This window comes from Acipenser ruthenus, chromosome 18 (assembly GCF_902713425.1).
Source record: "Acipenser ruthenus chromosome 18, fAciRut3.2 maternal haplotype, whole genome shotgun sequence".
NCBI lineage: Eukaryota > Metazoa > Chordata > Actinopteri > Acipenseriformes > Acipenseridae > Acipenser > Acipenser ruthenus.
The window spans coordinates 23,964,187-23,991,725 of record NC_081206.1 but is presented as its reverse complement, the minus strand read 5'-3'; the positions used below and the strand labels follow the sequence as shown (position 1 = coordinate 23,991,725).

Below are 27,539 nucleotides of genomic sequence, written 5' to 3'. Positions count from 1 at the left end.
TGGGTACTAAAACTTTCTTGCTTGTGCTACGGTGTACTCTCAACATTTCAGCAGGATTCTGGCAAGAAAAATCAAACCGCTCTTAATCATGGCAGTGAACCAGGATTCATTAGGGGCTGTACGCAAGTTTACACAAACTGAAAACACAAAAGAATTACTGAGCTACAAAAAGGTGCACAGTTAACCAGGGAAGCATAATTCAGGTAGTATACATACGATATGAATGATATTTCCCCTTCAAAAATAACAATGAACTAGTCAAAGTATCTAGTAAGCTTTTCCTTCTGACTTACCTCTTGGAATGGATTCTTGTTTCTTGGGACAGAACTACAAATAGAAAAAGAATGCTGGAAATGAGACACATATTCAATTGAAAATGCACCTGTATTAAAACCGGTTCCTTACTACCAGTTTTAATTGGTAAGAAATACTGTACTACCAGTTTTAATTGGTAAGGAATAATGCCCAACAACTTTCTATGCAGCCTTTTTAATAAGGCATATATATTTTTGTCTTTAAAATAGTCCCAATCACAAAGGCAGATACCGTTCTCTTTGTCATCTTATTCACACTAAGATTCCAAGAGCATCTCTGCAGAACATGTATCAAGAACATGTGCTCTTAGGACAATAACCTTAATTAAACATTTTTACTGGAATTATTTCAAGCATGTTTAGGAAGGACATTTATTGTGTTAAGTAAATTGACACAAATACATCTTGCTATGTGGTATTAGAAAGGAATATAATGTATTCATATAAAAAAATAAAATTCTTTGAAATCCATATATTGCTTGGTAATTTGGTAGCAGTCCTAATTATTGTGTCTGTAATCTAACCTGAAGTCATTAGTAGGATTTCTAAAAAAATAAATAAAAAATAACCACTGCATTCAAAAGCTTAATGATTATTCTCCCATTTTATCCTGATTACTGAATCTTGGTAAGTGCTAACTGTTGTCTTATTATGTTTGCCATGGATTTAGGGTTCCCAGTTACCCACCTAACAAAAGGAATGATTTATAAAAGGATAGATGCCTTGTGTAATTTCTTAAGCAATTAGTGTCTTAACTGTATCAGTTTTGAAAGCACAGCGTTGTGTGCCATGTTCGTACCATAACCTAACAGCAGAGGTTTTCGAGTGCAAGCTTGCTTTCTTGAAGATAAAAGGATTCGTATTCAGTCCACTCTGTTATGTCTGTCAGTAATTGTGCCTCTAACCACTCTCTAAGAGGCCAGGCACACATTAAGGAACACAATGAATCTAAGCAGCAGACAGCATTTTCCAGATGTAGAAAATCCACAAATTTACACAAAGCTGTCTTAGAAACTAGTCAGCAAAACGTTCCAACATACATGGGCTACATTTTCTTCACAGCTTTTTTCACTACCAAACTACCAATGTGACAGTTTGTTATTGTGTTATTCTTTGTAAATATGGTCCATTATGTTGAATATATAAAGGATACAACATTTTTGTAAAGAAAATCAGTTTGAAAATCTGCTAAGCAAACAGAGAACATCTTCTTGAGAATCGCGACTCTGTATTAGCCACTTCTATTACCTTTGGAAATGTTCCAGTGCTACAAGGGCCAACTTAAATACAGCTAATGGAGGAACTGACAAATAGGTTAGATTCTCAAAGCTATTTACTCTGAATCGTCACTAGAATATTTTTTCCAGAAAAGAAAAACACACACAAGAGTTACAAACAGAAAAATCATGATTTGGGGTAAATAGCTTTGGAATCTAGTCAAATGTGTTATTTAAGACCTTATCCATTCTAAAGGAAAGGACACACTCAGAATGTTAAAAAATGAACTTTAAACCCTAAAAGTCAATTCTGTATTTCACATAGCAAACTTTGCATGTTTAGAATATATCATCCATTTCTGATTTATACCAATGTCATGTTATTCTGAATTGAATGCTCTTCTTGACAGCTGTCCACTGTGACAAGCGACAGGTGTTCAGAAATATGCAAAAAGAAGACTTGAAGCCATCTCACCTTTCACTGCCACGAAGCATTTTGGGATCAAAATATCTGTAGTCATCCGTTTCCTGTGGAGCAGTACAAAACGGCTCTTCAAATTAAATGAAACATTCACATGCAATTATTTAAAATTATGCTGAACATTTCTAACCATGGCAAAACAAAACTGCACTAGTTGCTGTGCTGCTGTGTTAAAACATTTTATATGCAGTATTTTCAGGATGTATTATTTAACTGTCTAAACCTTGGCCATGGTGGACAGTGGCTATGTTTACAACAAAAAAATAAAGGTAGCATGCTATGATGGCAGCACTATTCCTGAAAAAAAAATACATTACATTTAAATGTAAATTGCATTAAAATAGGTGTTTATAACAACTTTAAGATTTCAGAATGCTGTTACAGAAACGTACCAATTTTACTTACATTGTCGTGGTTCCTCCAAGCACTCCATTTTAACATTTTAAATTGGAATATATAAATATTAACAAAGTGACATTTTAAATATACCTTTTCCTTTCAGACACATGCTGCACAAGCTGTCAGTAATACAAGTCATTGCTGTAAATGAGGCTCTGATCCAAATCTTTGATTTGAACAGTTTTCAATTTCTGATATGGGATAGTCTGTGGCAGATGATCCTTACGTCTACTAAAGAGGCTTTATTGGCTAGGTCTGTTTTATTACTTTAAAAACAAGAGTATGAAAATGTATACTGTGAATGCATTTCAAAAAATGCAACAGAAAAATAAATTATAATGAAACCTACACCATTCAGATCATTTCAGTTTCCAGTAAATGTCTTCCATACGCAGTAAAAGAAAACAGTATGTCCATCAACAAAGTAAATAAGGATTTTAATTAACACTGCACTGACTAGTGACTAAAGCTCAGTTACAAACACTTTCCAATAAGAACAGCATGCAGGCTGCTGTGAAGATCCAATTTTGGTTTTGGCTCACCTATTCGTTAAACTTCTCTAAGTGCCATTTCCAAAGCACATTTACTGTGTACGTGTGGCGGAGTGTCCCGCCCCTATTTATTATTATTTGTATTTTTGTTTGCGGCGCGGGTAAAAGCGCAGCGTCTTTTATTATATATTTAAAAACCCTGTGAGTATGCATGGCTGATCAGCTACTGATTATTTAACTAGCTGACAGTCATGCATCCTTACCAAACGCGTGCAGACTCTGGCCGAGGGATAATATGATAATTAACTACTAGTTAATCCCTCGGCCAGAGTATATAAACCTGCAGCTCTCTGCACTCGGGGTGGAGTGTTGGGGAGAGTACGGGAGAGCGGAGAGAGAAAGAGCGCAAGGAGAATAAGACAATTAACAATTGCTAAAACGTGCTGGATTAGCCAGCACGACACTTACTTGTTTGTTTGTTTATTCGTTTGGCCCTTGTGCCTTTTTGTTTTGTGTTTTGTTTAAATCTTTTGTTTATTAATAAATACGCTGAGTGCCATTGCACTCAGCTTCAACCGCCCATCCATTGTTTTGGTTTCTACTTCCTGGTCCGTGACGTCACCACTGCGAGCCAGACTGTCACAGTACCACACAGCAGCAGAACGATAATACACTAGAAGAAAAATGACCCTTCCACTAACACACACACACACACACACTGTGCTACAGCTCAGGATTCAGAAGTCAAATATAGTCCAGAAGGCATTTAGGTTCTATTATGCCCATCTGTGGATGCATTTGTAACAAATCATGGAAAACCACTGGGGGCAGCGAATGGGAAAAGTGAGGCATAAATCAAACCCATCTTCAATAAACTGTGCTGCTCAGAATGGATTTAAATCATAATTTCTACAATTAAAATGATATCAACTCTGTCTACGAATGACTAGTAAGCAGGCATTTAAGCAGTCTCAAGTTAAAAAAACATTTACATTTCATGTTCTAGACGCATAGCTGATCTTAGTTGGAACAAACTACTACCTACTGCTGTGTGGAAAATTACAGATTTCTTTCATAATGGCACCAAAGTGTATAAATTAACAATTTTGAAACGCTAAAAATAAACACTTGTGTTTATTTTCCATTTGTGTGATTAATGTTAAGAGGATTTATTAACAATGACAGGGCTTAGGTCAGCAGGGGAATCCACGGCTCACCATGCACCAGCGACCCCTGGTGGCCTCGTTGTGTTTCTGCAGTGCGAAACATGACGGATTGGCAGAAGCATGTTTTGGAGGACACATGTTCCAGCTGCCGTTTCCGCAAGTCGGCGGGGGGGGGGGGGGTTGCGAGCGGTGAGCCAAGGATACAGATAATAATTGGGCATACAAAATTGGGGAGAAAAACCGGGGTAAAAAATTGGCGACGACTAAATTTAAATATAAATAAATAAATAAATAAATAAATAAATAAATAAAAGTTAGCAAAACATTAACAGTGATATTCAAATATGATTCTTCTCCACAAAATTCAAAAGCTTAGTCTATTTTCAACAATAATTTATTATTTGCAATGTGTACAATTATTACAGTAAAGTAGTGCTATTCCATGAATGGTGTTGAGTGGTTTATTTAAGGCTAATGTCATGAGTTAAATAAATCACAGAACAGTATGAATGTTAATGGAAAATTAAACTAAAGTATGTTTAAACCAAAAAGACCAAGCGGTATGCAGTGTCATTAGGAACAGTGCAATTTGCTCAGTCATTCTGTCATTAGGATTTGAATAAATGCAAGACACATCCGGTAAAAATAAAAATAAATTTAAAAAAGCAGCGTTGAATATGAAACCCTCATTGAATGCTAGCCAACACTTTGTTGTATACTATTTATATATTTTTTTTAGAAAACCAAAACATACTGAAGATGTGTGCCTTACATTTTGTTATTAAAAATAAAAATACATCAATATGTTCTTTAAGGATATGGACCCCTTGTGTTAGGTTGATTAGATTTTTCTTTTAATGGAATTTTAATTGAGGTTTTTTATTATTATTATTGGAGATGGACAACAAAGTGAATGTTGTGAAGCAGCTTAATGAAGTATCTCAACTGTTCTTGTCATTGTCATGTCTAAGGTATGTTGATGCGCAGGGCACGGCTGAATCAAATCCAGCACACCAGCTAAAAAGAATACTTATGCATTTATCAGGCACATATATTTGTCAAACTATTGACTTGCTGTACCAATAAAGTTGTGCAACTCATATCATTGTAGTATTGATTGTGGAGGTGTATGGTTTCTGAACAAAACCCAATCAAAGAAGAAGAATGGTATTGTTTGGTTCACATAATGCTAGATTACATACAGCTAACTTTTGGCCATAGCTATACAATATATGTGAACAAGAGGTTTTGAAACTTGAGATCATGCAGTGGTATACTGCAAGTCAGAAAGCGACGCTGTATTCTGTGATTTAAAATAACCCTATGGAGAATGAGACTTAACAAGACTATTTGCAATATGAAAAATCATTAACAGACTGGCAAGTCTGCTTTTAATTTATTATGAATCTAAAACATGTGCATACTACGGTTGTGCAAAGTGCAAAAGACATTTTGAATAGACCACAGACAAGCACATTTTACTGTTTAAGGAAGTCTCTAGACTGTTCCATCCACAATTCAAAACAAACTCTTGTTTCTAATCAATTTTTCTAACTAAATATATTTTATTTGTTGGCAGTACTTCAATTTAAATTAAATATAATAAATGGCTAGACACAAAATGTCAGGCATCAGTAACAGCAAAGAAGCAAAAGGGGTAATAGAAGACAAAAAGGGAGCTTCAATCCAGACACGAGTAATATTGCAAAGAATGTGTTTTTATTATATTAACGCTGAATTTAAATTTCTGGAGGGGTCCAGTTTCCAAATATATATGTTTCTAAAATCTTACAGCAAAATAATGAGGAAGGTGCCAATTTAGTTGTGTGCCATTTTACTTTCATGACAATAAATTCTATATAAATGTGCAGGTGTTCCAAACCTTTGTACAGCATCTCTGCATCAGGGTCTGGATAAGCACCGCAATATGCAGGGGTGCCACTGAGGCCCAGTATTTAAAGATTTACCTTTGTTCTTTTCATTCAGATATGATTATGTACACCTATATACATTTCATATGCTGCTAAGTTTTTTTTTTGTTTTGTTTTATCAGAAGATGGGTAGAAAAATTTATATATATATATATATATATAAAAAAAAGTAAAATTAGGTTAAAAAACAAAAAGTGAAAAAGATGAATAAAGAGATACTTTTTCCAGCGAGTGGTATTTAAACAAAACGAAAAACAAAACAAAACTTTTCCACACATCGAATGCATATCAAATACAATCTGAATGCCAGCATCAAAGATAATTTGTGTTACATTCCTAATGAAAAGATACTTGTAGCATTCAACCTCCCCATGATCCAGTATTGAAAATTAAATCTATACTTATACAGTATGTTTATACTGTAAATGCTACCGTCAACAACTAAAATGTATTTTCCTGGCTTTTTTTCAATAAAGCAACTTCAATTCTAAAGCCAAAGCAACCAAGGTTTAACCTTAAAAGATAACCTTTTAAATTGATTCATAAACGAAATGATTGAATAACTTACAGGGTTGGATTTCATGTCCATGAGGCTGTCCAGGGTGCGAGTCACTGGCAAATTCTGTAGGGCGAAAATAAATAATAAAAAAAACCTGCTACATTTGATTCCTTTTATATTTCTAGAATTTATGAATACAAGTTATTAATTTTAAAGAAGCTTTGTTTGACCACTGAATAATTTTCAGAAGGCAAGTCAAGGGTATCAAGAAATGTCAAGTCAAGGGTATCAAGAAATGTCAAGTCAAGGGTATCAAGAAATGTCAAGTCAAGGGTATCAAGAAATGTATATATCATATTATAAAATGTTAGTTACATGCTATAGGCAAACAATTCAAAACACATACAATATGTAGCACACACCCTTTTCATTTGTTATTCAAATGTAATCCCTCAATGTATTATTCATAAAATCAGAACAGATTTTGCACAATACATCTGCTACAGTTCTACTCACTTGTTGCTTCAATACTAGATTCTTCACTCCTTCCATCACAAACTGGGACCCTGAATTCATTACCCTTGAAAACAAGCTGGAACCGAAACAAAGAAATTAAACACACAGCGGTTCACAAACCTGCTGGTAATCCATTTCAGCCTCCACAGCAGTCCTGAACAGATATACTGTGACCACTTACATTATGAAATGCCAATGACAGAATTTAAACAGCATGAAGAAAATAAATAAGCTGCTTTAAGACATTTATTTATATCTATTTATTAAATCAGGAATGATTTTAAAACATCTGCTCTGAGAGCATAGCACTTGTAATGGATCAAAACACAGTAATGAAAAACTCACTTCAACGTGTGCAGGGCATACCGTAAAAATCGGTTTATAGGTCGCACTGGCGTAAAAGTCGCTCCCCACTTCGAGGCTTCAATTTTAGGAAAATTTACAAATTCATTGTATGAATTCAAATTTAAAAGAAAAATAATTAAACAGTGTTGCTTCATCAATTAAAAGCAAAAAAAAAAAAAAAAACTAAACAGTGCACCATTCAATTGCATTCAATTTCCAGCTGTACAAATACATTCATTTTGTTTTGTTAATCACAACCATAACCATACACATACTTTACAAGTGTACCACTGCGTTGCACTAACATGTAGAACAAGTTACAGTATGTATTAAAGTCATTCAAAAGTACTCCATTCAAACAAAATGTTTTCTATATCGTGCCATAAACACTTTCATCCTATCAGCTTGTTTTTCTTTGGCCATTTTAAAGTTTGTGTTTGTTTCATCTCCAGTCACGTAATGTTTTTTCAGAATTGCGATTAACATGCATTTTGGCAAATTCAACAAAATGCAATTTCAACTCTGTTGAGTAGCATTTCTTTTTTTTTTTTTTTTTCTTTACTGTCCTACTTTATCCCGTCTCAAAGTCACCTGTATTATTATAGCATTGCAGTTACAACGAACAGTAAACTTGAAAAGTTTACTACTTGGCTATCTAACCAATCTAATCAATGGTTCGGGAGGGTGAGAATAAGGACATTCATAGAGACTGACAGCTATTGTGTTAACACTAAGTGAAACAGTATAGTGGTTTTTGAGAGGAGGTCAGTCAAGAGTCTGAAAGCTTGCGTTTAACATTCAAAATGACGAAGGGTATTGAGAGTAAGAAATTTAAACTTTTAATTAGAACAGTGGTTTTGTGTTTCTACCTAACAACATAACCTGAATGCCATAGATCCTGAACAAATAAATTGGGTTGTTGACAGATGAGTTTGTGTGAGACATAACCGTGGCTGTAGTAATCCCATTGTGGCACTGGTACAGTAGTTTAATATTAGACACACTGGTGCATACATCGCACCAGTGTACGAGTCACCCCCGACCCCCCTTTTACGGGCCCTGCAAAAATGTCTAGAAAATCGACTTATTCACCGTTTTTTACGGTATATATATTTTTTTAATTATATGTAGAGGAATAGCTAGGCTATTGAGCATTTGTTTTTGCCTCTTCACAACTGTATATTTCAAAGCCACTCTGATGTGTACAAAATGCTAGTTTATAGAAAACAGACCACAAGCTCTAAGAGTGACAATTTCCTTCTATGAATCTTGTGTAGTACTTTACCTCCAATTTAGACAAATATTGACTTGAACGTCTATCACAGTGGTTCTTGCGTAATCAATTATAATTCCTAGCATGGCACATAAAACCCCCAAAGGGTGCTTACCCCATTGTTTTAGTTCCACTGTTGCCGTAGTTAGTTGGCCCTGCAGCCATTTTGGCAAAGGCTCTGACATTAGAGAAAAAAACACATAATTAATTTGTTTAATTGGGACAGTAATGCTATTTGTTTTGATTACCAATGTTTATGAAAGAACATACTTTTGACTTGTTTAACTAATTTTTCATTTGGTTGAGAGAAGAGGCTTCATTATGCAATGTTTACAAGACATTTTATGTAAAAGCAGCTTCTTAATTGAATACTTTTTTTCTCATTCTATCTATCTAAAAACATAAATTCAAGATTTTAATTATATATAATATATATATAAAAAAGCTATTTAAAAGTTGCTTACTTCCACTGCTTGATGTAGTTTAAAGGAGAAAGGTTACATCCAGCATCAGTTAATGCTTTTTTGTACTGTTCCAGGTCAAACTGTAAACAACATATGTGATATACTTTTAGTATTGCAATGGGGACAAACTGAGAACCTAATATTAGACAGGCTTAATGAAGGAGCAAAGTATTGGTTTTCCGACAATACTTTACATATCCTAAATAATATATGGTATTAAAATAAGATGAAATACCTCAGAGGGTGGCTGTAGTGAACTGATGTAATAGATCAGAAACAGTCTCATCTTATCCTCAGGAGTGCCCGCTGTGGAAATTGAAAATGTAGGAGGTTGTAAACATTTTGTAAACTCAAAATGTAATGAAGCAGGAGAAAGGAATCCTTTAGCTCAATTGTAAATTGTTGTGAACAATTATCTCTTGAGGCATAATGTAAGGGGAATAGCATATTTGATAGAATTCAGTAGCTTGTAAACATGAAGCCAAATGGTTAGTTAACTCAATATTAGCAGTGAAACTGTTAATTTTCACTGGACAACACTTGTAGAAAATTATAGAAAACGTCTCTGTGCCAACTGTACAGACAGTAGTGCGACCTGTCTTATTGCTAAGGCCAGGTTAAAAACAATGTATTTCATGCTGGTATATTCTACTCCCTATAGGCAGTACTTGGAACAAATAGATTTTTCTTGTCTCTTCTTTTGGGAACTTGACACAGTCATAACAGCTAACATCATTGGTTATCAAAATATCCTTTTTTTCTTCAATTATTCTAAAATGTAATACTGTAAATGTAGCGATGCCTTTGAATCATTTTATGAAAATATCACCTGGATAAAATGGCACTATAATACCCTCAATCCCTGATAGATAACTACAATGTTACTGATGAAAATAAAATAATGATAATAAAACTACTGGTTCTCAAATTGGATGGCAATTGAATAGGATTAGTTTATCCATTTCCTACACACATTTCACTCACCATGCTGGAATGATGGGTGAATGCTAATATATAAGTGTGACATACAGATGGATGGATGAAAAGAGAGACAGACCCCCCCCCCCCCCCTCCATATCTCCAGAATCTGATACTCTCAAGAATCAATGCTAAAAAGTTAATAGTAAGTTTCATGACAATTTGGTAAGCAATAGCTTATAATAAGAGTAGCTCTCAACAGAACAGAAGCTACACATTACAAGTCAGAGATCCACTGGCACAATCACTGTTTGCTTGTTATGCATTTTTGCTTTGAAATTTGATTAATCACAATTTAAAATGTAGGTTAATATGCATGTAAAAAAAAACTGTGCTTGGCAAGAGACTGAGGAATATGATTTATTAATTGATGTGCATATTTTACTTCCTCACATGAGAGCAATTGTCTCTTTCAGTCTGCCTAACTGGCCTAATGACAAGCAAAAATGTAACCTTCACAAAGCACAAATCTGCTGGCTATTTTCTTCAAATCACTCGCGTCTGACAGCAAAAACACACAGATCTTTCTTTCGTTTCAGCTAGGAGCTATTTTCTTTGTTTTGCTTTTACATTTACATATGTCATTACTTCAATTTCTTGCCTGAAATCTTTCATTAGTACGACTGCATATCTTTCCTTCATTTTTTCCATTTTGTCATGAAACGCTAGACTAGATTTTGTGATTCAGCATTTGAGTGTATGAATCCTGATTAAAAAAATAAATACATCTTGCCAGTAATTATTTAAATTGACTAAAAATAGACATGTGTGAGTTTTCAGCAAAAAAATTAAATACCAATTTAAAATACATTTTATTCATCAACTATTTATGAATAAATGTACATAAAATATATTTCGCCTATATTACCATGATGCTTCCCAGTGTATAAAAAACACAACAAGCAAGCTAAAAAATTAAATTGTTAAGGTCTAAGTACATGGACATGTTCCATAATGTTATTCCTACAAAACACGTTGCTACTGTACATGGTCATGGTCATGCAACATTGAGACACGTAAAACAGAAAATAGCAGACATCATCATGAGGTACTAGCCAAATACTAGCAAAACTTTGGTCTGGAATTATTTAATGCCATTTACAGTTTTATAGCTACACTTGGAAATAATAAAAAAAGACATTATGAAGGCTTCCCAAGTGATCCCCCAGAAAATGTACAAAAAAAAGACGATGGTAATATTATACTTTTAAATGCGTTTCCAATATTACTATTGTGCATTTACGGTGTTTTCTTTATTATTATTGTATGACCCTTTGATATTTATGAATCTGCTCTTTCATCCATTTCTTTGTAGTATAAATGATTAGGCTAATTAAAAAAAAACATTTTAAAAGGCCACTGAGATTAAAAAGCTTTTAAATTATGCATTACCTTACTTAAACAAACCTTTAATATGCTAAACCAAAACAGAATCCATAAAGACACAATTCTAGTTGGTTATTGTTTTATTTTACATTGGTGCTAAACACAATACCGTATTCCTTCGAATTTAAGATGCACTTTTTAACAATTTTTCCCCCTCAATAATGGCTTGCATCTTAAATACAATTAAAAATGCAAACAAAAGACTTGACTGCTTGAGTACACAAACAGGAACGTGACTGGCTGCCCGAGAAAAGAACAAAAACGTTACTGCCCGATCTCAAATCACCCATGACATGAAAACAATACCACAGTTCAGAAACAGGGAGAAAAACAGGCGCGAGTCATCACGACTGGAAATGAGAAGCAGCGTACAACTGTAACGCTCTGTGTGACAGCAGACAGACGCAAACTGCTTCCATACAACATTTTCTTACATGCGGAATTGAGGTTGTATCTTTGTAAATGCATCTTTATTTGATGTTTTATTTTTTCCTCAAAGTGAGGGTGGTACATTTGGGCTGCATCTTAAATTCAAGGGAATACAGTACTTGCTTGAATAAATCTTAAATTTCTGAACCAGGCAACATCTTTCAAATGAAAACAGAATTCTGCATGCTTAGGAAATATCTTTCAATGTTTGTTTAAAAGCCTCAGTAACTATAGCAGCAGATACTATTCAGATGTACTTGATAAACAGACATACTGCTCACTGGCCCGAATCCTTGTTCTTTAATCAAACTGCTACTGATTCTTCCAACAGGAAGTACACAGTCTCAAACACACAACTGTTATTGGCACCAGGCTTTTATAAGAGTTTTCCTTGAAAGGAAGTTGGATCAGTATGAAAAACTTAAACCCAAAAGGACTGTACAGCCAAATAATTCCTACCAAATCAGGACGTAGCTTAACTGATTTGAGAACATGGGATACAAGTAAACCCTCTGCTTCAAGAAGGATGCAGTAATATAGTTACATCCTGAGCTTGCACTCATTGTTTAACATTTTGCTTATAAAATCATGCAGTTTCTGTACCTACCATCTGGATCACTGATCATGTCCAGCAAAGATTTGTCCAGTGTAGATTTGCTCATCAGTTTTTCTTCACACTCAAAGTAAACATCAAGTTTGCGGGTCTGCGAATACATGTTTCAAGGAAATGTCACATAATTGAGGCATTCAGGAATTACAGAGTCACTGAGATTTCCCAGTTACTCGACTGTTAAAATGTCTAAACGTGTATCATTCTTAAGAGTTGGATGAACTCAAAACCCTTTATTTTATCTTGTATAATTCAAGTGTCAGCTGGTGGGTAAAGACATCAGATCATATTAATTAATTTGGTGATGTCCAACAGTTTTGTGTTTGGAAGTAAATGGATAATATTTGGGGCAATTTTGTGTGTTATGTGAACATGGGGCTATTCAAGCATACCATATTTTAGGGGTCTGACTAGTGTAAAATTGAAACTTTTAGAAAACAGACCATTTTGGGATACTGCTGCAATTGTTTGCTCAAAATATTATGAATTATCTATTCATGAATATCAAGATTTATGCTAACTTGAACAAAAAACAATGACACCCATTTTTACTACAGGGTGTAAACCTCTACACCAACACTGCCTCAATACTTGATGGATATGTGTGTATTTAAACTTTTGGAGGCCTTCACTAAAAGTATAGAACTGCTTATCCATTGGCTGCCTGTTAATTAAAATCGCATGAAATCACAGACAGTTTCCTGGGGTATTACATAAGTGTATTTTTTTTTTAAGTTTCCAAAATTTTAAATGGTGTCATTTTGACAACGCTGGGTATTTTTCAAAACCTAACTGCTATGTTCTCATGGCAGGACACTCACTGCCTATCCTATTTCCTGACTTGTTTTTTTAAGAAAAAACAACCACTTGAGCCGAAATCAAAATAAAGCAGTAGATGCTCCCCCACAGTCTCAGTCACATCAAACACTAAAAGCTCATGAAACAATGTCAATGACTGGACCTGCTGCAGTAATCCCATAGTGCACTGTGGTACATACTTTACTTTGAAGTCAAACTATTACTGAATATCCAAAATAGATACCAGTGGGCCCACACAAATACTTTTATTTCTACACTTTTTCTTTTTGATTTTGCTCCTGGGTAAAACACCATCAGGATGGATGCAAGGGTGGTTAGATAATTGAAATTTCCACCAAAATCTTTTTGCAACTGATTTTAGTTTAAAACATAAAATAGAGCCACAAAGGGAAGTAATTATTCCAGCACCTAGTGCTAAAATTAGGTCAGCCCTTGTATCTGTTACAGTGGTTATATTTACACAGTAGCCGTGTATTATTTTTAGTAAAAGACAAAAGATAACTACCAAAACTTGACGGACATTGAGGCACTTGTAGTTAACCTGGCATCTTTACAAGTGTTTTAAGTTGTAGCAGATGAGACCCTCGTCTTTTTACATGATGTAATACATTCCACTTGATTCATCTGTCAATGCCTGAAGTAACTTAAATGAGCCAAGGGAAAGAGTCTTTCTTTTCAAAGTATAATAACTGACAACCCTTATTATAAACATATTCTTAAAAAACATTTAAGAGTTTATTTAGATGGAGTGAGTGAGTATACAGTACAATCAAATGTGACAGCTCATATTAAAACAGAACTAAGAGTTTCAGTAAACACTTCAGATGTCTGATTTATTCCATACCTAACCCCGAAGAATAGCCCATTCTAGCTGCTGGGGTGTCTTTCGGTGCCAGAACAACACAACATCGAAAGGATAGGCCCTTAGAAGATGTTTTGTTGTGTGATAAAATCTCATGTGGACAATTATCTCTTCTAAAGTTTACTGGAGAGCATTTATTATTGTTTGTTTCTAGGCACACTTTCCTCTAAATACACATATGTTGTCTGCCTGTCTGTGAGCTGGAGAGGTCACTCTGATCAAGGCAGTACCATTCGTAAAAGTACAGTAACTCAGACTATTTGATTGTGGCTTCTTAAGAATCCTATATCAAGTACAAATACAAACAAAAGGGACACCGAGTTCCTACAAATTGTATAACAACAGTAATGCATCAAAGAGAAAGAATGAAGAAATATCCACTGAAAACTAAAATACCAATAGAATAAGAAAGTTTGCATTCTGTATTTAAAAAAAAAAATGAACTCATGTGACATTACAGGAAACTTAAAGAGAAAATAAAGCCTTTTCAACAGCTGTTTCTTTCGAGCTGAAAGACTTGATCAGCAACCTGAATCTGAACCTAAAAAAAGAACAACTTGTTCCAATAGCTTTATTTTTGTGTGGTCCTACTGATGGCAAGCTTTGGACATTTCTGTTTGTTTTCGACTTCGTATTCCAATCACTTCACAGGAAGGGCATTATACATATTTTTAACAGAATAGAAAAATAACAAATATTGGCAAGAGCCTAATACATGTTATAAATAAAACACACATTCTTGTTGGAAGAGAGTCATATATGCAGCAGTAGGAATACTAGAACAGGCTTACCTTAATGTGTTCTAACACAGCTGTTGCAACATTTGTATGAAGGTCAATAAGTCTCTTTTTCTCAAGCAACTCTGGAAGGGAGCTTTAAAATAAACAAACAAAAGTTTTGGTGAAGGGTCAGAACAGAAATATTCAGCTTTATCTTAAATAGAGATAATGTAATTGTCACACTAGCTTTTTGAAGTTATTATTATTATTATTATTATTTATTGTTATTATTATTATTATTATTATTATTATTATTATTATTATTATTATTATTATTATTATTATTTATTTCTTAGCAGGCGCCCTTATCCAGGGCGACTTACAGTCATAAACAAAAACACATTTACTCTTTACGTCTAATATATAATGCACAAGTGGCACAGCCAACGAAATAGCAGTGCTCCACAAGATCAGAACGGAGGTGAAAAGGTAAAGCACTGTTTATACATTTCATACTGAAAAAAGTTCTGAACATGCTTATCTACCTTACTGCAGAGGTAAGCTTTGCTGTGTTATCAGATAACATACTGATTGCACCTTCATCCTCTCCTTCTAGCCCCTGTGCAAAACCAAAAAAAATGTCAGGCATAATCCATACACAGTTACTAGACATAGCAAAGGATATATAATAGACATACACCTCTCATTTATATAAAAAAAAATACAATATCCATGACATTCTCCTACTTTTCTGCATAAGCTTGCGGAACTAGCCATTACAAACATAGTTACTGTGTGCGAAGATATTAAACAATAGCTCTTTGTGCATGTATTCAAGCATCTAGTGTTTGAAACAGATTGCAGTCTATTGCCCTACTGTTGTTCACTACCACAGATCTGTGCAACAGTAAAGACATACATGGAAATCTACTTGCATCAGTTATTTAGTTGTATTATACATTTTTAAAAAGGTCTTGTGAGAGTTTACATAAATATGTATGGGGGAGTAAATGAAGCTTTATATAATCTAGAATGTAGTGATTAGAGCGGTTAAGATGATGACGATTATTATTAATTAGCTGTGGGATTTGTTTCTTACCTACCTTTCAGATGTCTTTTTTTTTTTTTTTTTTTTAACTTTGGATTAGTGCCCCTTAGTATTTTTGGTGATAAATTCAGCATGCATGATAAAAATGAGGTACTGACAACTTTGGAGACATGTGTTCTTATTATCCATGACCAACTCTCTGCCTGGATCCCCCACAATGGTGCAATCAAATACTTGTACATTCACTCCAAGTTTTCCTTTATGTAAGGCTGCCAATTACACTGAAGTAGTGCTCATTGAATTTGTATAAAAGGTACTGTACAATGATAACAGCACCCTATCACAGAATTCATTCAAATGTTAGAAATAAAGGTGTGTTTTTTTTTTTTTTTTTTTTTAAACACACCTTTTTGTGTAATTAATTTGTATCACTTGACAACATTCTTACCATGATGCTTTTAAGATGTTTAACCTCATCTTCTTGGGCCCTGTATGTATCCAATTCCTGCTGTACAGACTCTGCTACTTCCGGGAAAGGGCTAGAATAACACATCACATTACACCTCATATGACACATACAGAGAGGGAAAGATGTAGGTAATCCTTCTAATAAACCAGAGTTTGGAGAGAAATTGGGGAATTGCCAAACATGCAAGGTTTTAATGCATTAAGCGAATATCCGAACATGAAAATCCTGTGTTTTTCCAGCACTAATATAGATATATATATATATATCTATATATAGCTCTGGAAAAAATTAAGAGACCACTGCAAAATTAGCAGTTTCTCTGGTTTTACTATTTATAGGTATGTGTTTGGGTAAAATGAACATTTTTGTTTTATTCTATAAACTACTGACAACATTTCTCCCAAATTCCAAATAAAAATATTGTCATTTAGAGCATTTATTTGCAGAAAATGACAACTGGTCAAAATAACAAAAAAGATGCAGTGTTGTCAGACCTCGAATAATGCAAAAAAAATAAGTTCATATTCATTTTTAAACAACACAATACTAATGTTTTAACTTAGGAAGAGTTCAGAAATCAATATTTGGTGGAATAACCCTGATTTTCAAGCACAGCTTTCATGCGTCTTGGCATGCTGTCCACCAGTCTTTCACATTGATGTTGGGTGACTTTATGCCACTCCTGGCGCAAAAATTCAAGCAGCTCGGCTTTGTTTGATGGCTTGTGACCATCCATCTTCCACATGATCACATTCCAGAGGTTTTCAATGGGGTTCAGGTCTGGAGATTGGGCTGGCCATGACAGGGTCTTGATCTGGTGGTCCTCCATCCACACCTTGATTGACCTGGCTGTGTGGCATGGAGCATTGTCCTGCTGGAAAAACCAATCCTCAGAGTTGGGGAACATTGTCAGAGCAGAAGGAAGCAAGTTTTCTTCCAGGACAACCTTGTACTTGGCTTGATTCATGCGTCCTTCACAAAGACAAATCTGCCCGATTCCAGCCTTGCTGAAGCACCCCCAGATGAGTCCAATTTTCAGCTTTGCCCAACACCTTGTCGTCTAATGGTTAGACGGAGACCTGGAGAGGCCTACAAGCCACAGTGTCTCGCACCCACTGTGAAATGTGGTGGAGGATCGGTGATGATCTGGGGGTGCTTCAGCAAGGCTGGAATTGGGCAGATTTGTCTTTGTGAAGGACGCATGAATCAAGCCAAGTACAAGGTTGTCCTGGAAGAAAACTTGCTTCCTTCTGCTCTGACAATGTTCCCCAACTCTGAGGATTGGTTTTTCCAGCAGGACAATGCTCCATGCCACACAGCCAGGTCAATCAAGGTGTGGATGGAGGACCACCAGATCAAGACCCTGTCATGGCCAGCCCAATCTCCAGACCTGAACCCCATTAAAAACTTCTGGAATGTGATCAAGAGGAAGATGGATGGTCACAAGCCATCAAACAAAGCCGAGCTGCTTGAATTTTTGCGCCAGGAGTGGCATAAAGTCACCCAACATCAATGTGAAAGACTGGTGGACAGCATGCCAAGACGCATGAAAGCTGTGCTTGAAAATCAGGGTTATTCCACCAAATATTGATTTCTGAACTCTTCCTAAGTTAAAACATTAGTATTGTGTTGTTTAAAAATGAATATGAACTTATTTTCTTTGCATTATTCGAGGTCTGACAACACTGCATCTTTTTTGTTATTTTGACCAGTTGTCATTTTCTGCAAATAAATGCTCTAAATGACAATATTTTTATTTGGAATTTGGGAGAAATGTTGTCAGTAGTTTATAGAATAAAACAAAAATGTTCATTTTACCCAAACACATACCTATAAATAGTAAAACCAGAGAAACTGATAATTTTGCAGTGCTCTCTCTCTCTCGAATATAATATAATTACTCAATATTTAACACTTTATTTTTTCAAGAGAGCACCCACCTGCCCTTATGTTTTTGCCAAAACTTATCAGCAGCTGTCAAGTCATAGCTTTTTCTGTTCTTTTTCTTTGGTCTTGCACCAGCTGGTGAGTTTTCATGACCAGTGGACACTTCCATGTCTACTCTGTTCAAATGGAAATCCTGCAACAACAACAACAACAATAACAACAAGTGATGTCTGCAGCACAAATATGAACAGCTTATGTAGTTCATTACATCTGTGTTAAAGGCTGTTGAAAGCATGAAAAGATTAACTCAACTTTTCATTTATTTAGCGACTTACAATTGATTTACAAAAGTTATGATGTCAATGGTTTTTTAAAATTTGATTAACTGAATTTCTGCCGGCACTAGGCTTTTGTCTACCGCAGTTAAAACATAATGGTTTTGTAAAAATGCCTTTAAACTGACTTATTTAATATACTTCTCTCATAACCGAAATGGTTAACCGAAATAAAGCAAAAAGTACCAGACAAAGTGGAAAATAGCTAACAGCGTATTTTACTGGATAAACAGCAAGAACAAATAAAAGTCAAAACACATGTGGCATGTTTTTGAAGTCATTTCAAATCCAATACCTGGCAGTTTGGATATAATAATATTTGATTATTAATTGTGGCGTACACTGAAGATTTAAAGACAGTTTAAAAGGTCATTGAAAGATTTTTCCGCCAAGAAAGTGACCAAAATTTTAATAATAAAAAAAAATATACAGAAATTGCATTCACATGTATATAAAATTAGCTATTCCAGCCTTCCAAAACAATTATATCATCCAAAACATAGTACAAACATCAAACATATGATCAATCTCTTAAGGACTTCAGGACACTTGGGAATAATCTATACAAAATATAAAAAAAAAATTAATTTCTATTCCCCAGTGGACACTAAATCTAAAAATCCAAGTACAACCATTACCGCAATAACGTTTTTGATGTTTGTTGTGTGATTAACAGCCAAATTTGGAGTCATGGTCGTCACTCCGGCCAAGTTACAATAAAGGATTAAGGAAAAACCATATTTGTTCAGCAGTGTCTTCTGGGTCAAAGCACGTTACTAGCTGAAAACAGGTCAGTGAATAGGGGAAGCAGCTGGTTGGTAAAGAAGACGTTGAAGGTGTGGGGTCAAATGACAAAGCAAGTGTAGTACCAGATAGAACGTTTTGAGAAAAACAAAAAGAATGAATACAATGCCAGGGTTCATAATTCGGAGACCGCATTGTTTGCGTTTCGCCTTACAACGTATATTGGCATTTTTGTTCCCAAAATGATTTACAATGCCCACAAGCCAAATTAATATTGTAGCGTACGGTGGAAAATGAAGGAAGGAGACACACAGGTACTCGAATCCACGGTTTATTGGGATGATTATTCACAGTCCGTTAGCCTGGGCCACACCAAAAGCAAACAGTCTTGCACTCTCACAGCAGCACATTCACACAGCAGCTTGTCTCACTCTTTAGCGCAGCACATTTATTTCTCCTACAGCAGCCCTCATTGAAGTCAATCTTATCAAGAAAAGTTTTTCTTTGTCTTTTAACCATCTACGCAAAGTAGATTCTGCACATTTATATCTTTTTAAACTGCTGCTTGAGTTTCACCTTTTCTTACTCTGTCCACCGCATCGACTTTCATTGTAACAGAAAAAGATTTTCTTTTTTTGCCGTCTGCCATGCTTCGTACTGTATATTTGGAACGTTGCATTATGGTGGAAATGGGAGACACGACCTTACTGTGTTATAACCGATTCTGCACTGTATCAGGTTGAGTTAGAACGAGGTAGCACTGTATATGTTTACCATACCATGTGTTTCTTTCACAACAAATACAGTTTTATGGAATTGTGTTAGCTTCAGTCACTTTAAACACGTTTGAGGCTAATGCAAAAGCAAATGACAAAAGAAATTTGGCTATCTGACGAAGTATTTATTTTATGTAATTTTTGGCTTGCTAAATAAATACGTGTATGATGAAGAATTTTGTTTTTGTGTTCCTGTCACTGCAAATTATATATCTATATATATATATATATATATATATATATCTATATCTATCTATCTATCTATCTATCTATATCTATATCTATATACACACACATATATACATATATATATATATATATATACACACTGCTGTGCAAAAGTCTTAGACATGTTGCATTTTTCTACTCTGATGCATTATGCATCAACAACTTACTCTTGCAGAAGGCACGGGTGTCGTCGTCCATCAAATCAACAGTATGAAGGACACTCTTGAAATCAGGACTTAAATTATGTGTTGCAGTAAGTAAGTATACCTCTGTTAAGAAAGGGGAACAAGACTAAAAGGCTAAAATATGCACAAGAACACAGAAACTGGACTATGGAACAATGGTCAAAGGTGCTTTGGACTGTTGATGGATGGACAATAACGCTTGTGCCTTCTGTTCGTTCTGTTGTCAATTCGACGCTCGTCTTCTTTCTATTCCTTAAGGATATTATCTTCAAGTATTGCTCATCCTTGTTAGACAGCTTTTTGGGTCTTCCAGTCCTGTGTTTGTCAATTACAGATGATGTTTCTCTGTACTTGTTGATTATGCTTTGGATACCCACACCTTGTGATGCAAACTATTTACCTCAATGTTTTTCCTTCCTTATGCAAGTCAAGGTTGTTATAATAGTAGAAAACACTAGTGGAGGCTTTGAGTAAATTGTTGATGCTCATAATGCATCAGAGTAGTAAAATGCAACATGTATAAGACTTTTGCACAGCAGTCTATATATTTTTGGTTAAAGCTGTAAGGTTAACAATCTGAGTTAAAGAACAAAATGCAGTAATATAAGACATGTTCAAGCATTTGGTGCCAAACCCGATACTTTCCTTGAACTAGCAGTCCAACCATCCATTTTCCACTATTCTTTTGCCTTTAGCATAACTTTTGAACATCTTTGGAAACATTTGCTTCACTCGTCTGTTACTTTGAATTCAATTAGAAATATGGCTTTAAACTCCAGCATCAACAATTACCAACTGTTCTCTTCTGAGAAATGTGCCTTTCCATGTGTCCCGACACCAATATTTTCTTACAATAGTTACCATCAGTTACCGTCATTAATCTAATACTGGAACTTTATTCAGCACACTGTCATCATTATATATTAATGATTAATCATATGTCTTCATTATTTTCTGATGTGTAAAAAAAATAAAATAAAAAAAGGGCATCAAAGGCTTCCATACCACCGATGGGGAAAGTCTTTAACCCAAGTTTTGCACATTCTGGAATCTTATTTATTCTATAAAATTACTACTATAAAAGAAAGGCCAAAATAATAGGTGAAAACACTAGTAAATGCAATTAAATACAATTTCAAGAAATACATATGCGTTAGCCACATAGCGCAGCAAATGTAACAGAGTTTGTATCTTCAATTCAGGCCCTCTTTTCTAATCATTTATTTTTTATTCCATTTTATAAAAGCAATCCGCAGTTTTTTTTTCCCCCCCAGAATTCAGTTCAAGTCAGTTTGATTTGGCTTGACATAAAAAAATATATACATATATATGGATATAATTTACTAAATTCTCTAGAACAAAAGGCTTTCACAGTTGTACATCCTGTCCTTTGTAAAGGAGTATGGACATGCCAAACAAACAGTTTGACAGATGAAATCTTCGTGGCACAATGTTCTTGTTTTAAATGTCGTATGACATTTGTTTTACAATTTTTTTGTACTTGTAGCTTTCCTACTACAACCAACAGGGTAAGATGTTGCAGATATTTATATATCTATCTAATTAGAATAAAATTATTAAATTATTAACAATTAATTTCATGGAAGTCTACAAAACAACTTGCAAATGAATTACTAGTACAGCAAACAAGGAGTTTATTTAAAACTATCTAAATAGTGGTGTTACTGCAGTAATTAATAAATAAATAAATAAATAAATAAATAAATAAAAATAATAGTGAACCTTATGTTAATGTATTTTTTTTTATTGTATGGAGTAGTGCTAAAAAGTTGGTCTATAAATCACCCCAGGGGGAAAATATCAGATGGATTAATATAGAGTTAAGATTGGCAGCATTTATATCTGTCACTATTTAGACAAATAAAACAGACCCTAAAGTGTGAGCCTGCCCTGGCCCAACTATATGTAGGTCTCTCCAAATTACTGGATGGAGGAAGTGACTTAGCAAAAGCAAATGACATTGGAGACAGGTATCAAAATACAGAAAATGAGAGAGAGAGAGAGAGAGAGAGAGGAGAGAGATTATACAGTACTAACTGGGTAATATTAATGAACTAGCTTCAGATTGATGATGGAACAAGAGGAGACCGAGTTCCACAAACTAGTTTATCATACCTATCCTGACAATGTGTAAAAATATGCACAATTTATTTTTTCTTCAAAAATGTAGTAATCGCCAATTGTTCTTACCCCATTTTTCTCCCAATTTGAAATGGCCAATTGCATTATTTTAGGCTGAGCTCACTGCTACCACCCCAGCGCTGACTTGGGAGCGGCGAAGACGAACACACGCTGTCCTCCGAAACGTGTTTTTCACTCTGCAGGCCCGCCATGCAGCTACCTCAGAGCTACAGCGTTGGAGGACAACACAGCTCTGGGCATCTGACAGGCAAACCCGCAGGCGCCCGGCCAGTCCACAGGGGTCGCTGGTGCGCACTGAGCCGAGGACACCCTGGCCGACTTAAGCCCTCCCCACCCGGGAAAAGCTCGGCCAATTGTGCGCCGCTCCTTGGGAGCTGTGGTCCACGGTTGGCTGTGGAATAGCCTGGACTCAAACCAGCAACCTCCAGGCTATAGGGCGCATCCTGCGGAGCACCTTTACTGCATGCGCCACTCAGTGAGCCCTGATATGCACAATTCTTTTTACACAAAACATTTTACTTTTAGACAATGAGAAAGCAAGAGTTTTTCCTTACCAAAACATCATGTACCAATGCCTGATACGTCCATGTATGGTGCAGTGGGGTGGCCAAATCTAGGTTTCTGTCCACAAGAACTAACAAAGGTCTTTGGAAGCTGCAGACAACAATCAGAAATTCATCATAAGCCAAGTGTTCAATATCCCTTTTTGAAAAGGTTTTCTAATGGCACTTATATATATGTCTAGATCTGTGCATTAGCAACTTTATGGGCCTCATTCAATAATCAGTGGTAAATTACCAGAATTACCGCATGGCGGGGGGGCGGGAAGCCACACCGCTCTCAAAAATGAACCAGCGGTAGCTCTTTTCATTAAGCTAATTATATGCACAAATAAAGCAAGCTAAATGATTAATTTGCAAGTTGTCACAACGTGCAGAATTCAGTACACAGAATTGAACATGCGGAATTATGCATGAGGTTTCCACACGGTATTATAGTATATATAAAGGTGCTTGAAAGAAAAGGTAAGTACGGTTCAAGTAGGAGAGAGTGAGGAATGTAAAGTTTACAGACCAAGAGCTAAATGTACTGGCAGAAGAAGTGGTGGGGAATTCTGAAAGGCTTTATGGTGCTAAAGCAGTGAGAACATTAACTACAATTAAACATTAAAGGACCAAATAAATGCGCTCCATAGGAGGAGGGTGGGGGTCTCGTCCCAAATCACAGTGTCCTGCGAGACAGTCAAAGCAGAGAAAGAAATTGTTAACGGAACATTTATGTTTAACTCTGCAAATCAAATAAATGTGTTTGTTCAAGTGCATGGTGACTATATAAATATATTAACATAGCCAAGTGTTGGATATACACCTTAGAATCATTCATTTTTACATTTAAAAATTATTTGTGTGCTGCATACAGATACTCTCGCCTGACTGTGTCACTGTTAGGCACGGCTCCACAATTCAGGATTTTTTTCATTAAAAATACAGCAGGTGTACAAAGCAAGCAGAACAGGGCTTACTACATGCAAAACACGTTACCGCTGCTTAGTGAATGAGGCCCTATATATCAAAGATGCAGTCATGGAATACCTGAATTGTCCAGCCCCGATGGTGTCCCCAGTAAAAAGGCTGTTTCTCGCATCTCTTAGGTTTTCACGGAGCTTCTTATCCAGTTTCTTAAAGGGTGAAACAGAAAGTTAGATTTTCAGGTCTTAACCACAAAATATAATGTACTGTACTGTACATGATTAGTAGTAACGAAGGCAGTTTTCCATGAGATTTTCATGATGAATATAAAATATCGTGTGTGATCCGATTGTCTAGCTCTCTCAGTGGCAGATAGATAGATAGATAGATAGATAGATAGATAGATAGATAGATAGATATTCTAACTATCTATCTATCTATCTATCTATCAACAGATGGGCTGCAATGAATTACACGGTTATAATTTCATCAAGGTGTACTGGTGACTTCACCAGAACCCTGAGATGCAATTACTGTATAACCCAAAGTAAATCACTTGAGGTTTTAAATTTTAAATCACAGTAAAACATCACAAATCAGTCGCTGCTGTAGGTATGTTTTCACAAAGACAGTTTTCTTGGGTTCTTGTTTTCTTGGTTTCCGGTGTTTGATTCTCTGGCTTCTACGTGGGAATTTCAAAACAAGCCCACATTTTCAGTACTTGGAATTTAAATAAAAACTAGTCAACAGTTTTAATGATGACAGGGAATTCCTCGAAAAACAGTTGGGAAAGTCCTAATTTGGATAATACATACATTTTTAATTTAAATGTACAACTTCTATTTTTAAGACATTCAATTTGTTTACAGACTTGCAGATCTCAAAGAATGTTTACAATATATATATAATTCCCAATGATTCTCTATACATACATTAGAGTAAAATTACTAAAATAAACGTTAATACTTATTACTGATTATAAAATAATTGCCAATTCTTACCACTGCTACCATTTCAGCTGCATTCCCCCTTGGACATCTTATTATGGGAACAGCACCTAATAAAACAAATGTAATATGCTTTTAAACATGGCTAATGGGTTGAACAGAAGGTAGTTTTGCCATGTGTACCTTGACACGTCCATCAAGCGTTTTAAGGGTGTGCTATTAATATTAGAAAAAAAAAAAGAAACTTAAGGTGTATTCAAATATTCATTTTCACTTTCACAGTGTATTGCAAAATAAAATCACCGCTGAATATCTAATGACAACAAATGTTCAAAGTGAGCATCTTTGCCACAAAAACCTTAAGACAAATGAAGACTCCTTGACATAATAATCAAAGTCTGGGTCACTGGAAAGCTATTCAGGAGTGTGTTGTCACAGCCCTTGAAGAAGGGGGTGCTGCTTTGGTGTCTGGAAATATAACAATACGAAATACGTCCTTGATAGCATTCCGAGTTATCTTTTTTCAATAAATGTGATAGAACCCTTTTTATACACTGAGATTGCATCTCAAATCTTCACCTGTCATAGAAAGCCTATTCTCATGCATTTCAAAATTGACGCAAGTCGGAGGTAACCTGTGTTTGATTGCTGGGCTTAAAACAAATGCGAATTTCGCAAGAACAGTTGCAGGGATTTTTTTCCCTTCTGCCATGAGCAAAAGTTGTGCATGTGAACCAGGTTTAAAATGAGAGTTGCGGGAGAAAAAAAAAAAAAAAACCCTCGCTCATTTTTTGTTTTTAAATCACAAGTGTTTTTTCCTCAACTCTACAGATGTGTTTGACTTCACTTAACTAATTCGCAAACAAGTTAAAATACTATTTAAATACTATTTACTCCTATCAAAAGGGAGCTTAGAGATCACTAATCTTTGTTTAAATTAACTTTAGTTCTAGTTGTTCAGAGTGGTGTGAGAACTGAAAAAAAAAACACCAATAGATTAATTTCCTGTTTAGATTAATTCAGATGTATTAATTTCCGCAGCCTTACGATATTAGCAATTTCTGTGCAATTTCTGTGTATTTCACAGACTTGTGAATATGTGCAAGACATTCACAATGCAAGCAGAGTTGCATACATTTACAAAATCTTTGAATATCTGACTGATTGATTCTCTATGTGTTTGACTGACATTTTTTTGGACAAAGACACACTGCAGCTCCCGCTGGAAAGGAATTTCCTGGTGTAACTGGAGGTTTAATGCAAACCGAATAAAAACAGATTATGCAAAAGACACAAAGAAAGTCCACAGTTATTGTGAACAATAGGAAGGCAAGAGCAGCCAAAGTCTGGGAAACATATGTAAAACATATTGTAAAATGTATTTAATATCACACAAGGTATCTTGAAACTTAGTTATAATACTATATCAGGTCAAATGCACCAATTTGGGTCACGTTTCTTTAGAACAGTAGCTGTATTCAAAGTTTCAACAGGGTCTGGTATAAATTAGACTAAACCTGGGAATTATGGTTAATAATATCTCATAGTAAAACTGCAACTGTAGTTCTACTTTTCACATTAGACAGTTGGTGCCACCAGGCTTTCTAAAATGGTATGACAGTTATTATTGTTCAATCAATCTGCAAAGAGTAACCAATCAAAGAAATAAATTAGACTTCATTATGCTAATTAGGGGTTCTGCATTAGATGGCTTAAATATTAGACCTTCCTACCCGTATTGGAAGGTTACTTCCGACAAGACAATGGTTTAACGGTTACATTTTATCTCAAAGCATACTGGTGCCCCTCCAAAAACAGATTTCCAAGCACAAAAATGAACTTACCTAATGTAACAAAGAAGCAGAAGAGACTGTCAACTATTGTGTCCATGATGATCTCCATATCTGTGTCCATGATATCCGATCTGTTGATGGCTTTAAAATAAATGAGACTCTTCGTAACCAATACTTCATCACATCATTTTTTTCATTTAAGTGCATCATGTTGTGTTACTGTAACAATATGCATTATTAAAAGAAAATCCATCTTGCATGCATTTTTGAGATTTGGCTTCAATACAGGATATATGATTTACCTGTAAGTATATCTACAGTACCTATTTAAACCTGGCAAGTACTATACAACCTGGTACCTGACTGGCATTCTCAGAAGAGACTCTCACAGCAACAAACCCATGATATTAGAGGTCCTTAAACATTACCCTCAGCAAAGCAACTGTATTTTCTTTCATTAAAAACAAAACGCTGTTATAAGCATACCATAGCTTTTATATACAGTTTTAAAATGTAACGTATACCTTTTGGAATCTTATCCCCCCCACCTCCCCCTTTCAACAAACAATACTTCTAGAACTCAACAATAAACAACT

At 35.2% G+C, this 27,539-nt stretch overlaps 1 protein-coding gene across 4 annotated transcripts in view; it reads right to left on the bottom strand.

Annotated features, from left to right (window-relative positions):
- The window catches only part of LOC117422901 (sec1 family domain-containing protein 1), a 32,645-nt gene that overhangs the window by 2,509 nt on the left and 2,597 nt on the right, over positions 1-27,539 (bottom strand). For all 4 annotated transcript variants that reach the window (XM_034038138.2, XM_034038147.3, XM_058991608.1 and 1 more), the window contains exons 7-22: positions 26,995-27,084; positions 25,205-25,260; positions 24,327-24,412; positions 23,289-23,388; positions 18,357-18,496; positions 16,396-16,486; positions 15,445-15,518; positions 14,972-15,053; positions 12,497-12,593; positions 9,332-9,402; positions 9,097-9,176; positions 8,748-8,810; positions 7,015-7,090; positions 6,568-6,621; positions 2,007-2,059; positions 294-327 (exon numbers count right to left, since the gene is read on the bottom strand). In XM_034038138.2, coding sequence (XP_033894029.1) covers positions 294-327; positions 2,007-2,059; positions 6,568-6,621; positions 7,015-7,090; positions 8,748-8,810; positions 9,097-9,176; positions 9,332-9,402; positions 12,497-12,593; positions 14,972-15,053; positions 15,445-15,518; positions 16,396-16,486; positions 18,357-18,496; positions 23,289-23,388; positions 24,327-24,412; positions 25,205-25,260; positions 26,995-27,084 — 1,247 coding nt within the window. The remainder of the gene's footprint in view (positions 1-293; positions 328-2,006; positions 2,060-6,567; positions 6,622-7,014; positions 7,091-8,747; positions 8,811-9,096; positions 9,177-9,331; positions 9,403-12,496; positions 12,594-14,971; positions 15,054-15,444; positions 15,519-16,395; positions 16,487-18,356; positions 18,497-23,288; positions 23,389-24,326; positions 24,413-25,204; positions 25,261-26,994; positions 27,085-27,539) is intronic.